The sequence below is a fragment of the Loxodonta africana genome, chromosome 8 (genome assembly GCF_030014295.1).
Source record: "Loxodonta africana isolate mLoxAfr1 chromosome 8, mLoxAfr1.hap2, whole genome shotgun sequence".
In the NCBI taxonomy this organism is placed as follows: domain Eukaryota; kingdom Metazoa; phylum Chordata; class Mammalia; order Proboscidea; family Elephantidae; genus Loxodonta; species Loxodonta africana.
In genome coordinates, this window is record NC_087349.1 from 120,791,923 (window position 1) to 120,805,247 (window position 13,325).

Genomic DNA, 13,325 nt, shown 5'->3' on the forward strand with positions numbered 1-13,325 from the left:
AGAAGGTGATGAGGCGGATGCAGAAGGAGATGGACCGTGGCCTGAGACTGGAGACCCATGAGGAGGCCAGCGTGAAGATGCTGCCCACCTACGTGCGCTCTACCCCAGAGGGCTCAGGTACGTCCACCAAATGGGACCGAGGGACAGGAATGTGGAGACAGCGGGGGCGGGGGGGGGCTGGGAAGGAGGAACAGAAGCAGAGGGACAGGGAGCAGGGCCTGAGAGCAGGGACAGGGGTCCAGGGACAGGGAGGAAGGAGGGACACGGGGATAGGGGCCCAAAGGCAGGGTGCAGGGATGGGGACACAGGGCTGGGGAGCAGGGACAGGAGGTAGGGCTGGGGAGCAGAGACAGTGGTAATGGGCAGAGGAATGGGGAGCAGGGAGAGGGGTGCAAGGATGGGTTACAGGGATGGGACACAGGGACCATGTGCAAGGACAGGGTGGAGGGATGAGGCCCAGGGACAAGACAGCCAGGGATGAGGGATGAGGTACAAGGACAGGGGTGTAGAGATGGGGTGCAGGGTAGGTACGGGGCACAGGGACAGGGAACAGGAACAGGGGTGGGGGGACAAGGTGCAGGGACGGGGACAGAGGGATAGGGTGGAGGGATGAGGGTGGAGGGATGGGGCACAGGGACAGGGACACAGGAATGGGGTAGAGGGATGCTGTGCAGGGATAGCACACAGGACAGGAGTAAAGGGTAGAGGGACATCGCCCAGGGATGGCACACAGGGACAGGGTTGGAGGGACAAGGGTTGAGGGATGGGGTGGAGGAACAAGGGTTGAGGGAAGGGGGTGGAGGGAAGGGGGTGGAGGGATAGGGTGTAAGGATAGAAGTGGCAGGACAAGGATGGAGGAATGGGAGTGGAGAGACAAGGGTGGAGAGATGAGGCACAGGGACGAGATAGATGGGGAGGAGGGGTGAGGTGCGAGGAGACGGGTGCAGCCACAGGGTGTGCAGGGTATGGGGCACAGGGACAGCTCCTCATCCTGGTGACAGCTGTCCCAGCCAGACCATCAGGCAGAGGGGGCCTTCCACAGCAGCTCTGACTTGTCCTCCAGCAGGGGCCTGTCACAGGCTCTCCATGAGCAAGTGACAAAGTCTCCAACATGTTGGGTCCCAGACGCTTGCAGGTCCTCACCCTTGGCCCTCTGGGCTGTTCCCCAGTCCTTTAGGCTTATTGTGAGCAGTCATGCCTCAGTAAAACTGCCTTTGTCATCTCATTTATGAGAGACTAGCTGTCCCTGGTCACTTAGGGTGGAGCCAGCTCAGCCTCTGAGACCAGCCTCGCCCCTCCTGAGCCCAGTACTGAGTCTGGGTTGCCTAACTAGCTGGTTCTGAGCCCCAGATAAATTTAGTCCAAGGCAGGGGTTTTCACAGTTTACTCAGGGGTCCCCCAGATTTCTGATCTCAACAGGCTTCACCCAGCTCCCTTGGGCCCTTCCTGTGCCTTCCCTCGCCCTGGGGTTTGGTTGTCCAGGCACCCCCACCCCATCCCCCCAACCCCCCGCCAGCAGACTGATGAGCGTCTCCCTGGGCTGCAGAAGTCGGGGACTTCCTCTCCCTGGATCTGGGCGGCACCAACTTCAGGGTGATGCTGGTGAAGGTGGGCGAAGGTGAGACAGGGCAGTGGAGCATCAAAACCAAGCACCAGATGTACTCCATCCCTGACGACGCCATGACAGGCACTGCGGAGATGGTGAGCAGGGTGGGCAACCGGGGGCTCAGTTCTCTCTGGGGCCATGGGCTGTGGGGACAGGAAGAAAATCACACCCCCCTCCCGCACCTCAGCCTCAGAGGGGCCTGAGAAGGCAGATGAGAGAGCTTAGACGTACTGCACCAGGCACGGGCGACTTGTTCACGGGTCCACAGTCACCCTCTGGCCAGCGTTGGGGAAGGTACTAGGTTGAGGAGGGGGTTAGTGGCAGGAGGAACCCCACAGAGTGGAACCCCTGTCCAATTTCTCAGAAGAACAACTCAATGTGTAATGATTAGCAATGTGATAGGACAACTAAGCAGTGAGGCAGGAGTGCTTCAATCCAAGTCTGCCCAAGCAGCCAGGCCTGCTGACCATGGGAGACCCAGGAGAGGGGCAGAAGTAGAGTGAGCCCTGCGCCGGAGGCAGGCACGGCGGGGTGAGAAGTCAGATCCTAACCACCCACCAGGCACGGCACAGAGCCCAGTCCTCCTGAGGGCAGAGTTACAAGGCAGGCTAAGGGTCCATGGCAGCCCAGGGCTCTCCACACCGCCTGTCTGCTGTCTGTCCAGGGGCCATGAGAGAATCAAGGTGGAAGTGATGGTGCTGGTGCATCCCTGGCCTCCAGCACCCAGCACACGACTTGGTCCATAAGTAGAACATTCCTGGCCAATTCTGTGGCCAGGCCCACAGGGAGGGGCAGGAGAGGCTGGTCCTTGACAGGGCCATGGTGAAGCATCTGGGACACCTGGAAGTATCAAAGAAGACTGGGTGCTGGGGACAGAAATTGTAGTTATAGCCGGGCCTGAGGCCGAACCTCACTGGGTCCAGCTGAAAGGGCTAGGCTGACAGCACAGGACCCTGGCATCAGGCGGGAGGCTCAGGGCCTGAGTTTCTACAAGCTGTGGCTAATCAGGACAGAGGAACCAAGGACGGGCCTGGCATTCAGGGGCAGACACGGAAGCCAATGCTCTCCTGAGACCTGAGGGCTCAGCACTGACTGTGTTCCTCAGGCAACAGGCCCCAGTGGGGTCGCCGCCTGCTGGCACACCCTCTGTAGTAAGAACAGGCCTTTCCTGGAAGTCCACCTGGGTATGCATCTTCCAGCTCTTTGACTATATCTCCGAGTGCATATCCGACTTCTTGGACAAGCATCAGATGAAGCACAAGAAGTTGCCTTTGGGCTTTACCTTCTCCTTTCCTGTGAGGCATGAAGACATCGACAAGGTGCGCTATGTTGAAGGGTGGGCCAGAGAAGAGGTCCAGCCTACTGGGACCCTGAAGATGGGTGGGTGGGTGGGTGGGTGGATGGATGGATTGATCCCAGAGACAGGCACATGGTATAAATAACCTGACTCAGAGTACATAGCAGTGCCAGAGCTCAAAGTCAGCTGCCTCCGCCATCCACACGTCGCATCACTATGCTACACCAACCCCCCCAAAAACAAACTCATTGCCACAGAGTCAGTTCCAGCCCTGGACCTTGTCTTTACTCTGGAATGCTGTCTCTAAGCTTTACTGTTCAAGAGTGCCTTTTTAATAAACATTTTAAAATTGGCTGCAAACTAGCCCTGCAGAAATATAAGATATTTATGGAGAATTGTCTCCCAACATTTCTCAAAGTTTTGTGACTACTCTAAGCCTCAGTTTCCCCAAGTGTAAAATAGGGCTGCATGTCCCTGTGGTCCGAGTTAGCTCCCTGGCCCTTCACCCCCTGCCCTGAGCCAGAGCTGGGTGAAAGGCCCTGCTCCTTGTCCCTACATCCCTCAGCATTTGTCAGCAGCAGCCACCAAGGGCTTTCCTCTTTCCACAGGGCATCCTTCTCAACTGGACAAAGGGCTTCAAGGCCTCAGGAGCAGAAGGGAACAACATTGTAGGGCTTCTGAGAGACGCCATCAAACGGAGAGGGGTGAGATGACATCTTTGCCTGCCCCTGGGCCTCCCATCCCCAGGCACCTTGGCCTCTCTCTCCACTCATCTTTAGGTCAGAATGCCAAAGGAGGGCTGGGCCTCCTTCACTTAGCTGGATAACACAGGGGAGGCCTGAGACCACCCTCCACATCACTGCTGCCTCTGTGCTCCTTGGCAGGACTTTGAGATGGACGTGGTTGCAATGGTGAATGACACTGTGGCCACCATGATCTCCTGTTACTACGAAGACCACCAGTGTGAGGTCGGCATGATTGTGGGTAAGAATCCTCACTCCCTCCTTCCAAGAGCCACAATCACACCTCACATCACAGAAGACTGGGCTGTATCTGCACATGTGTACGTGTGTGCCTACAGCAGGCAGCACAGAGCAGGGCTCCCAGGGCCAGAGGCCTCCACCTTGCCCCGCCGAAGGCCCTGCAGTCAAAAGACTCAGTCACTGATGATAGGCAGACAGAGTCCTGTGTACTGGGCATAAACCCCAAAGGGGCTGGGTCACAGCAGGGCTTGGGATGCAGCCCCGGGGTCGTGTGAGTTCAGGAGTTATTTACTGGTATGGAAGTATTTCCGTCATGGGATAATCACTGCATCAGACTGACGTGCCAGCTGCTTGTCCACCGCATGCATCAGGATTCGTGAAACAGTTTAACATTTTATCCAGTAAATCAGTCAAACCACACAGATTTGTCCAAGTAGAATAGGGTAATCAAGAGTGATGGCATGCTCCCTGGGCCATCCCCCAGTGCAGCCCAGCCTCCTGGCCCTGCTGGAGTGGAGGCAAGTGCCAGCCTTTCCCAGGAGTTCCTGAGGTGGTTATAACAAGCGCTCCCTGCTCACTGAGGAGCAGCCTATGGTCCTGTGGTTGATGAGCTGTCTGCTGGCACACAGGCTGCCTGTGTTTGCCGGACTCTGGGTCCTGGTCACCTACAGTCAGTGTTGAAGTTATTTGCTTCTATGGGCCCTTTACAGCCAACTCTGAAATGTTATATATTTGTGTTCTTAGGAACCTATCTCTAATTATATCGCCCTTCCACACACACACACACACAAAATCATTTCATATATATATATATATATATATATATATATACACACATATATATAAAAACCTATATATAAAAACCATAGCTGTTGAGTCAATTCAGACTCATAGCAACCCTATAGGACAGGCCCATAGAATTCCCAAGCATGTAATATTTACAGATACAGACTGCCACATCTTTCTCCCGAGGAGGGGCTGGTGGGTTTGAACCACCAACCTATCAGTTAGCAGCCAAGCACGTAACCACTTCGCCAGCAGGGCTCCATATATGTGTCTACACACACACACACACACACAGTGAAACTTGTGAGAGCTGGAACTCAACAGAACTGCATTATTTTTCCGGGTCTCACAAATTCTCAGCCTTTGACAGGGTACACAGTCAGACCACTTTTCTGTCTCTAGTTTTAGTTGGAAATATTTGAGTTTTCCTTCTCTGACAGGCTTCTGCCTTACATAGGTTCCAGATTTTGCAGGTTTTTTAAATATATATATATATGATTTAAATTCCAGCCTGACCTCACTTTGTCTCTTACATCTTTTATTTTCCTTATACCTTTGAGAAGGAAAGTTGTCTTTAAAAGCAACATCTGAACAGCTGCTCCAGCAGTCCCTGGCTATGTCCCCTAGCCCTCCCTGACACCCAGTCAGGATTTGACTCCCCAAGACCCTTGACGTGAGCTCTCACCAGGCCAGGCTATTTTTGCTCTGCCCAGGCAGATCGTCTTGGAGCAGAGATGGCAAACGGGTGGCCTACGGCTCACACCTGCCTTGGAAACGAGCACACTCCACCTCTGGTTACAGCCTCTGACCTTGACTTGCTCACGTGGCTGCCCAGGCTCCTGGAGGCACCTGAGTTTGCTGACCCTGACGCCGTCTTAAGCATGCAGCCCACACAGTCCCACAGGGCCCCGCACTTAGCAGGGCCCCGTGCTTGGCTTAATGCTGGCTGCCACTGTTCTGAAATTGCTAATGTTTGAACAAGGGCCCCACGTTTTCATTTTGTCTGGGGCCTGTGCTACCTGCGGTAGCCATGAGTGTTCCCTGAGGACCTACAGTGTCTTAGTTACTTGTGGGTGCCACCAAGCATAGGCCTGGGGCAGAGAAATTCAGATCCGTGTGTGTGGGCAGTGTTAGAAACAAAGGAGGTGCACAAAGGAGTAAAATGATACTATCTCCACAGTGATGCTAATTGCCAAGGCACTTCCACACTGTTTCCCTCAGTTCTCCCAATGTCCCAGGTAATAGGTGGGGAAGAGGAAACAACCCAGAGAGGTGGGATCTACCCATGGTCACACAGTAGAGCCCAGTCTTCTAGCGCCTGGGGGAGTCATCTTTCCACTGAACCAGACAACACATGGAGACCCTTCATGCAGGCATGAGGGGCACAGAGTGGTGGGGCCTAGAGGAGGCTGGGAGGGCACCAAGCCAAAGGGGCTCCTGCAGGCCAGGATCAGGACATGGTGGCGGGGTACACCCTGGAGACATGGGGTTCCAGGGAATCGCAGTCCTCGCCAGCAGGCGTAGCTGCCCTGCCTGACACCAGGAAGCCCAGCAGGTGGTGGTTGTCCCAGGAGGGGCCTCACACAACCACCTGCTGCAGGCACAGGCTGCAACGCCTGCTACATGGAGGAGATGCAGAACGTGGAGCTGGTGGAGGGGAACGAGGGCCGCATGTGCGTCAACACCGAGTGGGGTGGCTTCGGCGACTCAGGCGAGCTGGACGAGTTTCTGCTGGAGTATGACCGCGTGGTGGATGAGACCTCCATGAACCCCGGTCAGCAGCTGTAAGGACCAATCCTGCCCTACCCCCCACCTCAGTGCCTTGATGTGCTCTGGGACTCCCAGTGGCTTGCAGCTGCGGGTGGGAGCTCTTACCTCTGCCCTATAATGGGCTTGTTTTTAAACAGCTTGGTGGAAAGCGCATTGACAGTCGTTGCGTGAGTGAGCTGGCTCAACATTCATTCCGCTCACCCTCAGGCCACCAAATGTGGGAACACCCATCTGCCGACAGATTCCCACCCACCACTGGCATAGTAAAGTCTCTGAGAAGCCTGTAGCGATGTGTAATTGTGTTTAACCCAGAGCTCTCCGAAGTAACTATCTGTCCACAGTCAGAGTGAATATGAATATTTTGTGGGATGATATGGGTTCGAAGAACACAGCCCTCCCCGAGCTTGTTTTAAAATAGGTATAATTTGTTAACCACTTACTACGTGCCAGGCTGAGTCTAAATGGACTTGAAAGCAATGAGTTGGGTTAAGTGCCAGGCACGTGCTAATTATTAGCTTCACAGCTGATGCTCATAAATGTCTATTAGCTCAGTAGTATTAAATGTATTTAAAGATTAAAAAAATATTGAGGCTCATAGACCTTAAGCAAGACCTTGCCCAGATGCGTGCATGCCAAGAGCTTATGTCTCAGGAGCTCTCACAGTGTTGGGTCTCTACCTGCACGTGAGAACCAGTCACCCTCTCCGGCTAGTCTTGTTCCCACCCGTCTCCCTGGAGCCACGCCGCAGGCGCCGGCGGCGGACCCGTTCGGGATGACCTGGCTCCCCGTCTCTCCCCAGATACGAGAAGCTTATCGGCGGCAAGTACATGGGCGAGTTGGTGCGCCTTGTGCTGCTGAAGCTCGCGGACGAGAACCTACTGTTTCACGGCAAGACCTCAGAGCAGCTGCGCACGCGCGGGGCCTTCGAGACGCGCTTTGTCTCGCAGGTGGAGAGGTGCGCGGAGCGGAGGCTTGGAGCGGGGCTCGGGGCGGGACCTGGGATGAGGGGCGGGGGCGGGGGCCTAGTACCAGCGGGGTGGGCAAGGGACGCAGGGCGGGGCCCGGGGGCGGGGCCCTGGTAGCAGGAGGGGGCGGGCAAGGGACGGAGGGCGGGGCCCGGAACCGGAGCAGGGGCCCGGTAGGGGGCGGGGCGGGGCGGACGGGGCGGGGCGGAACGGGGCGGGGCTAGGGGACGGGGCGGGGATGGGGCGGGGGCGGGAAGGGGCGGGAAGGGGAACGGGGCGGGGCGGGGCGGGGCACGGTAACCGCGAGTCCCCTTCGGAAACTCACCACCCCCTTTACCCCACCACAGCCCCGAGGCGCGGCATTGTTGTCGCCCTACGTTAGAGAGGGGACCCGGGGCTTAAAGAGACTAGTAATAACCCGGGTTATTGGCTGGTGCGTGGCAGGATCAGGCTTCGCGCCCCTCCGGAGCCCACGCCCCCGGTAGCTTTGCGTGGAGATTACGTAGGCAGGAGTCGCCCCCATTTCTCCAACAAGAGGCCCCAGGTCGTGAGCACCGGGCGAACTCCCTCGCGGCTCCGCCGGCTGGGTCCCGGCCCCTCCGTCTCAACCACCTCTCGGTGCGGGAGGCGCGGGTCGAGCGGAACCGCGGGGCCGACCCTCTTGCGACCGGCCCATCTCCCCCGTCGCCTCTGCAGCGACTCGGGCGACCGCAAGCAGATCTACAACATCCTGAGCACCCTGGGGCTGCGCGCCTCGGCCACCGACTGCGACATCGTGCGCCTAGCCTGCGAGAGCGTGTCCACGCGCGCCGCGCAGATGTGCTCGGCCGGGCTGGCGGGCGTCATCAACCGCATGCGCGAGAGCCGCAGCGAGGAGGTGATGCACATCACCGTGGGCGTGGACGGCTCCGTGTACAAGCTGCATCCCAGGTGAGCGCCGCTGCGGGTGGGAGGGCAAAGGCGCGCCCCGGCCCTCTGCAGTCGGAGCCTCCGGGGAGCAGCCCTCCCACCTCCCTCGCTCACTACTGGCCCCACTCCCTCGTGCGTCTGTGTCCTGACCGGAGAGCTCTCTGCCTCAGTCCCCCACCTGAAAAATGGAGACTGAAAGGGGCGCTCTCCGATGTCCCTTGCGGCTTACAGTTACAGGAACCTTTGATCTTCCCTCTGCCTTCCTCTTCTCTTCCTCCGTGGCCCAGATGTGGGGAAGAGTCCCCTGACCAAGGCCTGCCTCTGTCCCCTAGCTTTACCCCCTTGCGACTGCGTTCCGCAAACGGGAAAGGGGCGAGGTGGGGCCTGGGAGGGAAGGGAGGAGACAGTGGCCAGGACTGTTTCCTTCATCCTCAGCTTCAAGGAACGCTTCCACGCCAGCGTACGGAGACTTACGCCCAGCTGCGAGATCACCTTTATCCAGTCGGAGGAGGGCAGCGGCCGGGGGGCGGCGCTCATCTCCGCCGTGGCCTGTAAGAAAGCTTGCATGCTGGGCCAGTGAAAAGCAGCCTGGGCCAGGGCAGGACGCCTCTCCTTGCAAGGACCCTGGAAGCCTCCGACCCCAGGGAAGATGGGGAAGGCCCCACCGGGGCCCATATAGGCCTCCTCTCTGAGTCAGTGGGACTGACGGCCCTTGGGAGGAGGGAGGGGCTGGGATGAGCAGGAACGGAAACCCCACAGAGCCCCTCACCTTGCTTGAATCCCACAACCCAGACCAGAGCTGCACATTCAAGACCGTTGCATCTTCTCTTCCCTCTTGGAGCTCTGTCCTGGCTCAGCCAACCCTGGGTCCCTGCTCAGGGAGGAGGCTGCTGCTCTGGACATTGCTGGGGCCTTGCTTCCCAGGGAACTCAGCCCACATGGGGAGGTGGCTCCATCAGCTTGGCCAGACTGTGGCCGGGGGCTGCTGATCACCCACGCCTGATGGTTCTGTACTGCCACCCTTGCCATCTTGCCTGTGGCTCAAGGGGCCCAGGAGAGTAATGGGAAGGGGGTCCAGCTCCACTGTGGAGGCCTCTGGGCTGTGGTACCCCCAAAAGGCTTAGAGATATTGGCCTTGCCCCTCTGTGTCCCCATCCCTGGTTGGTTCGGCCTGGTTTGTGGTCCTGGAATGGACCCTCAAAGAAGGTCCCCAAAGCCCCTGCCCGAGGGATGGTGCCAGCCCTCTGGGTTAGGAACCCACACAGGGGGAGGATCCCCCCACCTGCTCCCACCGAGAGGCCAGGGAGCAGCTTGGGGATGGCATCCTCAGCTCCCACAGCCTTGCCCCAATTAGCCAAGAGACACCCAGGCCCTTTCTTCTCACCAGATCTCCCAGGTGTTGTGTTACCCTCTCCACACCCAACCTGTGACTTCATGTTTTTTTAATTAAAACATTTAAAAGTTTCAAACATGGCTTTGTCAACCATTCTTTAGCCCCTCTGCATGAGGCACAGTACATAAAGAGATGTCTTCACTTGCACACAGCCGCTTCTGTAGGCCTAGATATTTCCTGGAATTCACTGTCCGTTCCCCCAGCTGTACCCTGGGGAGTGTTATAAGTAACAGAGCAGACGGAACAGGAATGGGGGTGGCAGGGGAGTGGGGGTCAGAGACATTGGACAGTCCCTGCCTTTGCCGGTCCAGCCTGCCTGCCTGCCATGGGATGAGGCCTGTGAGTCTGTTGACCTCTCAATGCTCAGTGCTAAAGTCCTGAGTGTCCTAGGACTTCATGGGGCTGGGCATTGCTCTGGACTTGGGGCAGGGCTCCCCCAGGAGCTGTCCCTGCTGCTGCCTAGCCTCACAGGACAAGTTATATCCCCTTGAGACCATTTAGGTGGTTGTAGGGATTGGGGGGCCAGGGATGCAATATTTCAGACGATTTCTAAGGTCCTTCCTGATGCTCACATGGGTAAAATGCCTATTTAGAGTTTGTTGTTAGTTGCTGTCAAGTGGATTCTGACTTATGGTGACCCCATGTGTGCAGAGAATTCCACAGGAGTTTGAAGCTGTGACCTTTTAGATCACCAAGCCTTTCTTTCCAGGCACCTCTAGGTGAGTTTGAACCATCAACCTTTCAGTTAGTAGTGAGAACTTAACCGTTTGCGCCACTCAGGAACTATCAGTTAGAGTTATCCAAGCCAAATTAATTAATCTAGGGCCATTTTCCGCATAAACGTAATTACACATTGTGGGATAAAGAATAGAAGCCCTGGTGATGTGGTTAAGTGCTCAGCTGCTAACTGAAAGGTTGGCGGTTCAAACCTGCCAGCCAATCTGAAGAAGAAAGATGTGACAGTCAGCTTACATAAAGATTATAGCCTAGGAAAACCTATGGAGCAATTCTACTCTGTCCTTTGGGGTCGCTGTGAGTTGGAATCAACTCAACGGCCACAGGGAGGGGTAAAGAGTTACTCTGCATAATTTGTTCTTGGAATTTCTGAGTAACTGAGGTGCCTTTGTTATCTATGAAACCCTAGTGGTGCAGTGATTTTAAGAGCTCAGCTGCTAACCAAAAGTTTGGCTATTTGACATTAGAGAAATGCAAATTAAAACTACAATGAGATCCCATCTCACTCCAACAAGGCTGGCATTAATCCAAAAAACACAAAATAATAAATGTTGGAGAGGCTGCAGAGAGATTGGAACTCATACACTGCTGGTGGGAATGTAAAATGGTACAACCACTTTGGAAATCTATCTGGTGTTTTCTTAAAAAGCTAGAAATAGAATTATCATACAACCCAGAAATCCCACTCCTCGGAATATACCCTAGAGAAATAAGAGCCTTTACATGAACAGATATATGCACACCCGTGTTTATTGCAGCTCTGTTTACAATAGCAAAAAGATGGAAGCAACCAAGGTGTCCATCAACAGATGAATGGTTAAATAAATTATGGTATATTCAGACAATGGAATACTACGCATTGATAAGGAACAGTGACGAATCTGTGAAACATTTCATAACATGGAGGAACCTGGAAGGCATTATGCTGAGTGAAATTAGTCAGATGCAAAAGGACAGATATTGTATAAGACCACTATTATAAGATCTTGAGAAATAGTACAAACTGAGAAGAACACATTCTTTTGTGGTTATGAGAAGGGGGAGGGAGGGAGGGTGGGAGAGGGTTATTTACAGATTAGATAGTAGATAAGAACTACTTTAGGTGAAGGGAAGGACAATACTCAATACAGGGAAGGTCAGCTCAACTGGACTGGACCAAAAGCAAAGAAGTTTCCGGGATAAACTGAATGCTTCAAAGGTCAGCAGAGCAAGGGCGGGGGTTTGGGAGCTATGGTTTAAGGGGATTTCTAAGTCAATTGGCAAAATAAACTCTATTAAGAAAACATTCCGCATCCCACTTTGAAGCGTGGCATCCGGGGTCTTAAATGCTAACAAGTGGCCATCTAAGATGCATCAATTGGTCTCAACCCACCTGGATCAAAGGAGAATGAAGAACACCAAGGTCACAGGGTAACTACGAGCTGGAGGCAGAAGGGGCCACATGAACTAGACACTTACATCATCCTGAGACCAGAAGAACCAGATGGTGCCCGGCCACAATGGATGACTGCCCTGACAGGGAGCACAACAGAGAACCCCTGAAGGAGCAGGAGAACAGTGGGATGCAGACCCCAAATTCTCATAAAAAGACCAGACAATGGTCTGACTGAGACTAGAAGAATCCCGGCGGTCATGGTCCCCAAACCTTCTGTTGGACCAGGACAGGAACTATTCCCGAAGACAACTCATCATTCATGGAAGGGACTGGACAGTGGGTTGGAGAGAGATGCTGATGAAGAGTGAGCTACTTGTATCAGGTGGACACTTGAGACTGTGTTGGCATCTGCTGTCTGGAGGGGAGAAGGGAGGATAGAGAGGGTTAGAAACTGGCAAACGGTCACAAAAGGAGAGACTGGAAGAAAGGAGCGGGCTGACTCATTAGGGGGAGAGTAAACGGGAGTATGTAGTAAGGTGTATATAAGTTTATATGTAACAGACTGACTTGATTTGTAAACTTTCACTTAAAGCACAATAAAAATTATTTAAAAAAAAAAAGTTTGGCTGTTTGAATCTATCAACTGTTCCTTGAAAACCCTATGGGGCAGTTCTATTCTGTCCTATAGGGTTGCTATGAGTCGGAATAGACTCAACAGCAATGGGTTTGGATTTTTTGGTTTTTTAATAACATGTCCGTAATTGGCACTCGCTATGAGTCGGAATAGACTCGACGGCACTGGGTTGGGGTTTATCTGTAATTGTAAGTATAGGACTTTCCATGAGTTTTGTGAGTTGTCTCAGCAAATTTTCAAACCCAAGGGAGTAGTGGGAGCCAGCAGGTCAGAAATTAGGGAGGTCTGGAACCCCTGGGCATGGAGGCGGTATCCTGAAGCGATAGTGAGAAAACCCCGAACTTGTAGCCAGCAGGTCAAAAGTAGGGGGAGCCCTGGGGACACCCAAGCTTGTGACTGGTGTCTGGCTGAGTTGGCAGTCTGGAGAACTGTGTCCTTTAACTTCTGAGCTCTGACCGAGCTCTGGGTAGTTAGGGTCTGAGGACGAAGTGCTGTGTGTGCAGCTGGGGTCAGAACAAAGAAGTGGAAAGTGGGAATTTTGATTTATGTTGGTTTTTCTCCTTGTACATGTCAATACATATTTTTGAATGATTTTAATATACACTCATTTTTCAAGAAAAGCAACTACGCAACCACTTGAGGAATGACAGTACTTTGTTTCATTCAGAAATCAACCAAAATTGAGAACTTTGGAAAGCTACATCGCTGTGATACACACACCCGTTGTCTGACACTTCCTACATGGAATTGCTCCTGATCTTAGTTCTCTTAAATCCAGAGTGTCCACTATACATTGGTGCAAGCAGTTCATTACTTCGTTATGTCTTCTAATGCATGCAAGTTTGATCATTTACATAGGAAAGCACATTTTA

General features: G+C 54.1%; 1 protein-coding gene across 1 annotated transcript; it reads left to right on the forward strand.

Annotated features, from left to right (window-relative positions):
- The first annotated feature begins 7,793 nt into the window (after positions 1 to 7,793).
- Positions 7,794 to 11,467, forward strand: GCK (glucokinase). The gene is made up of 2 exons (XM_023558616.2): positions 7,794 to 8,337; positions 8,752 to 11,467. The coding sequence occupies exons 1-2, from the start codon at positions 8,225 to 8,227 to the stop codon at positions 8,894 to 8,896; spliced, it is 258 nt and encodes an 85-aa protein (XP_023414384.2). The 5' UTR covers positions 7,794 to 8,224; the 3' UTR covers positions 8,897 to 11,467.
- The last annotated feature ends 1,858 nt before the right edge of the window (positions 11,468 to 13,325 follow it).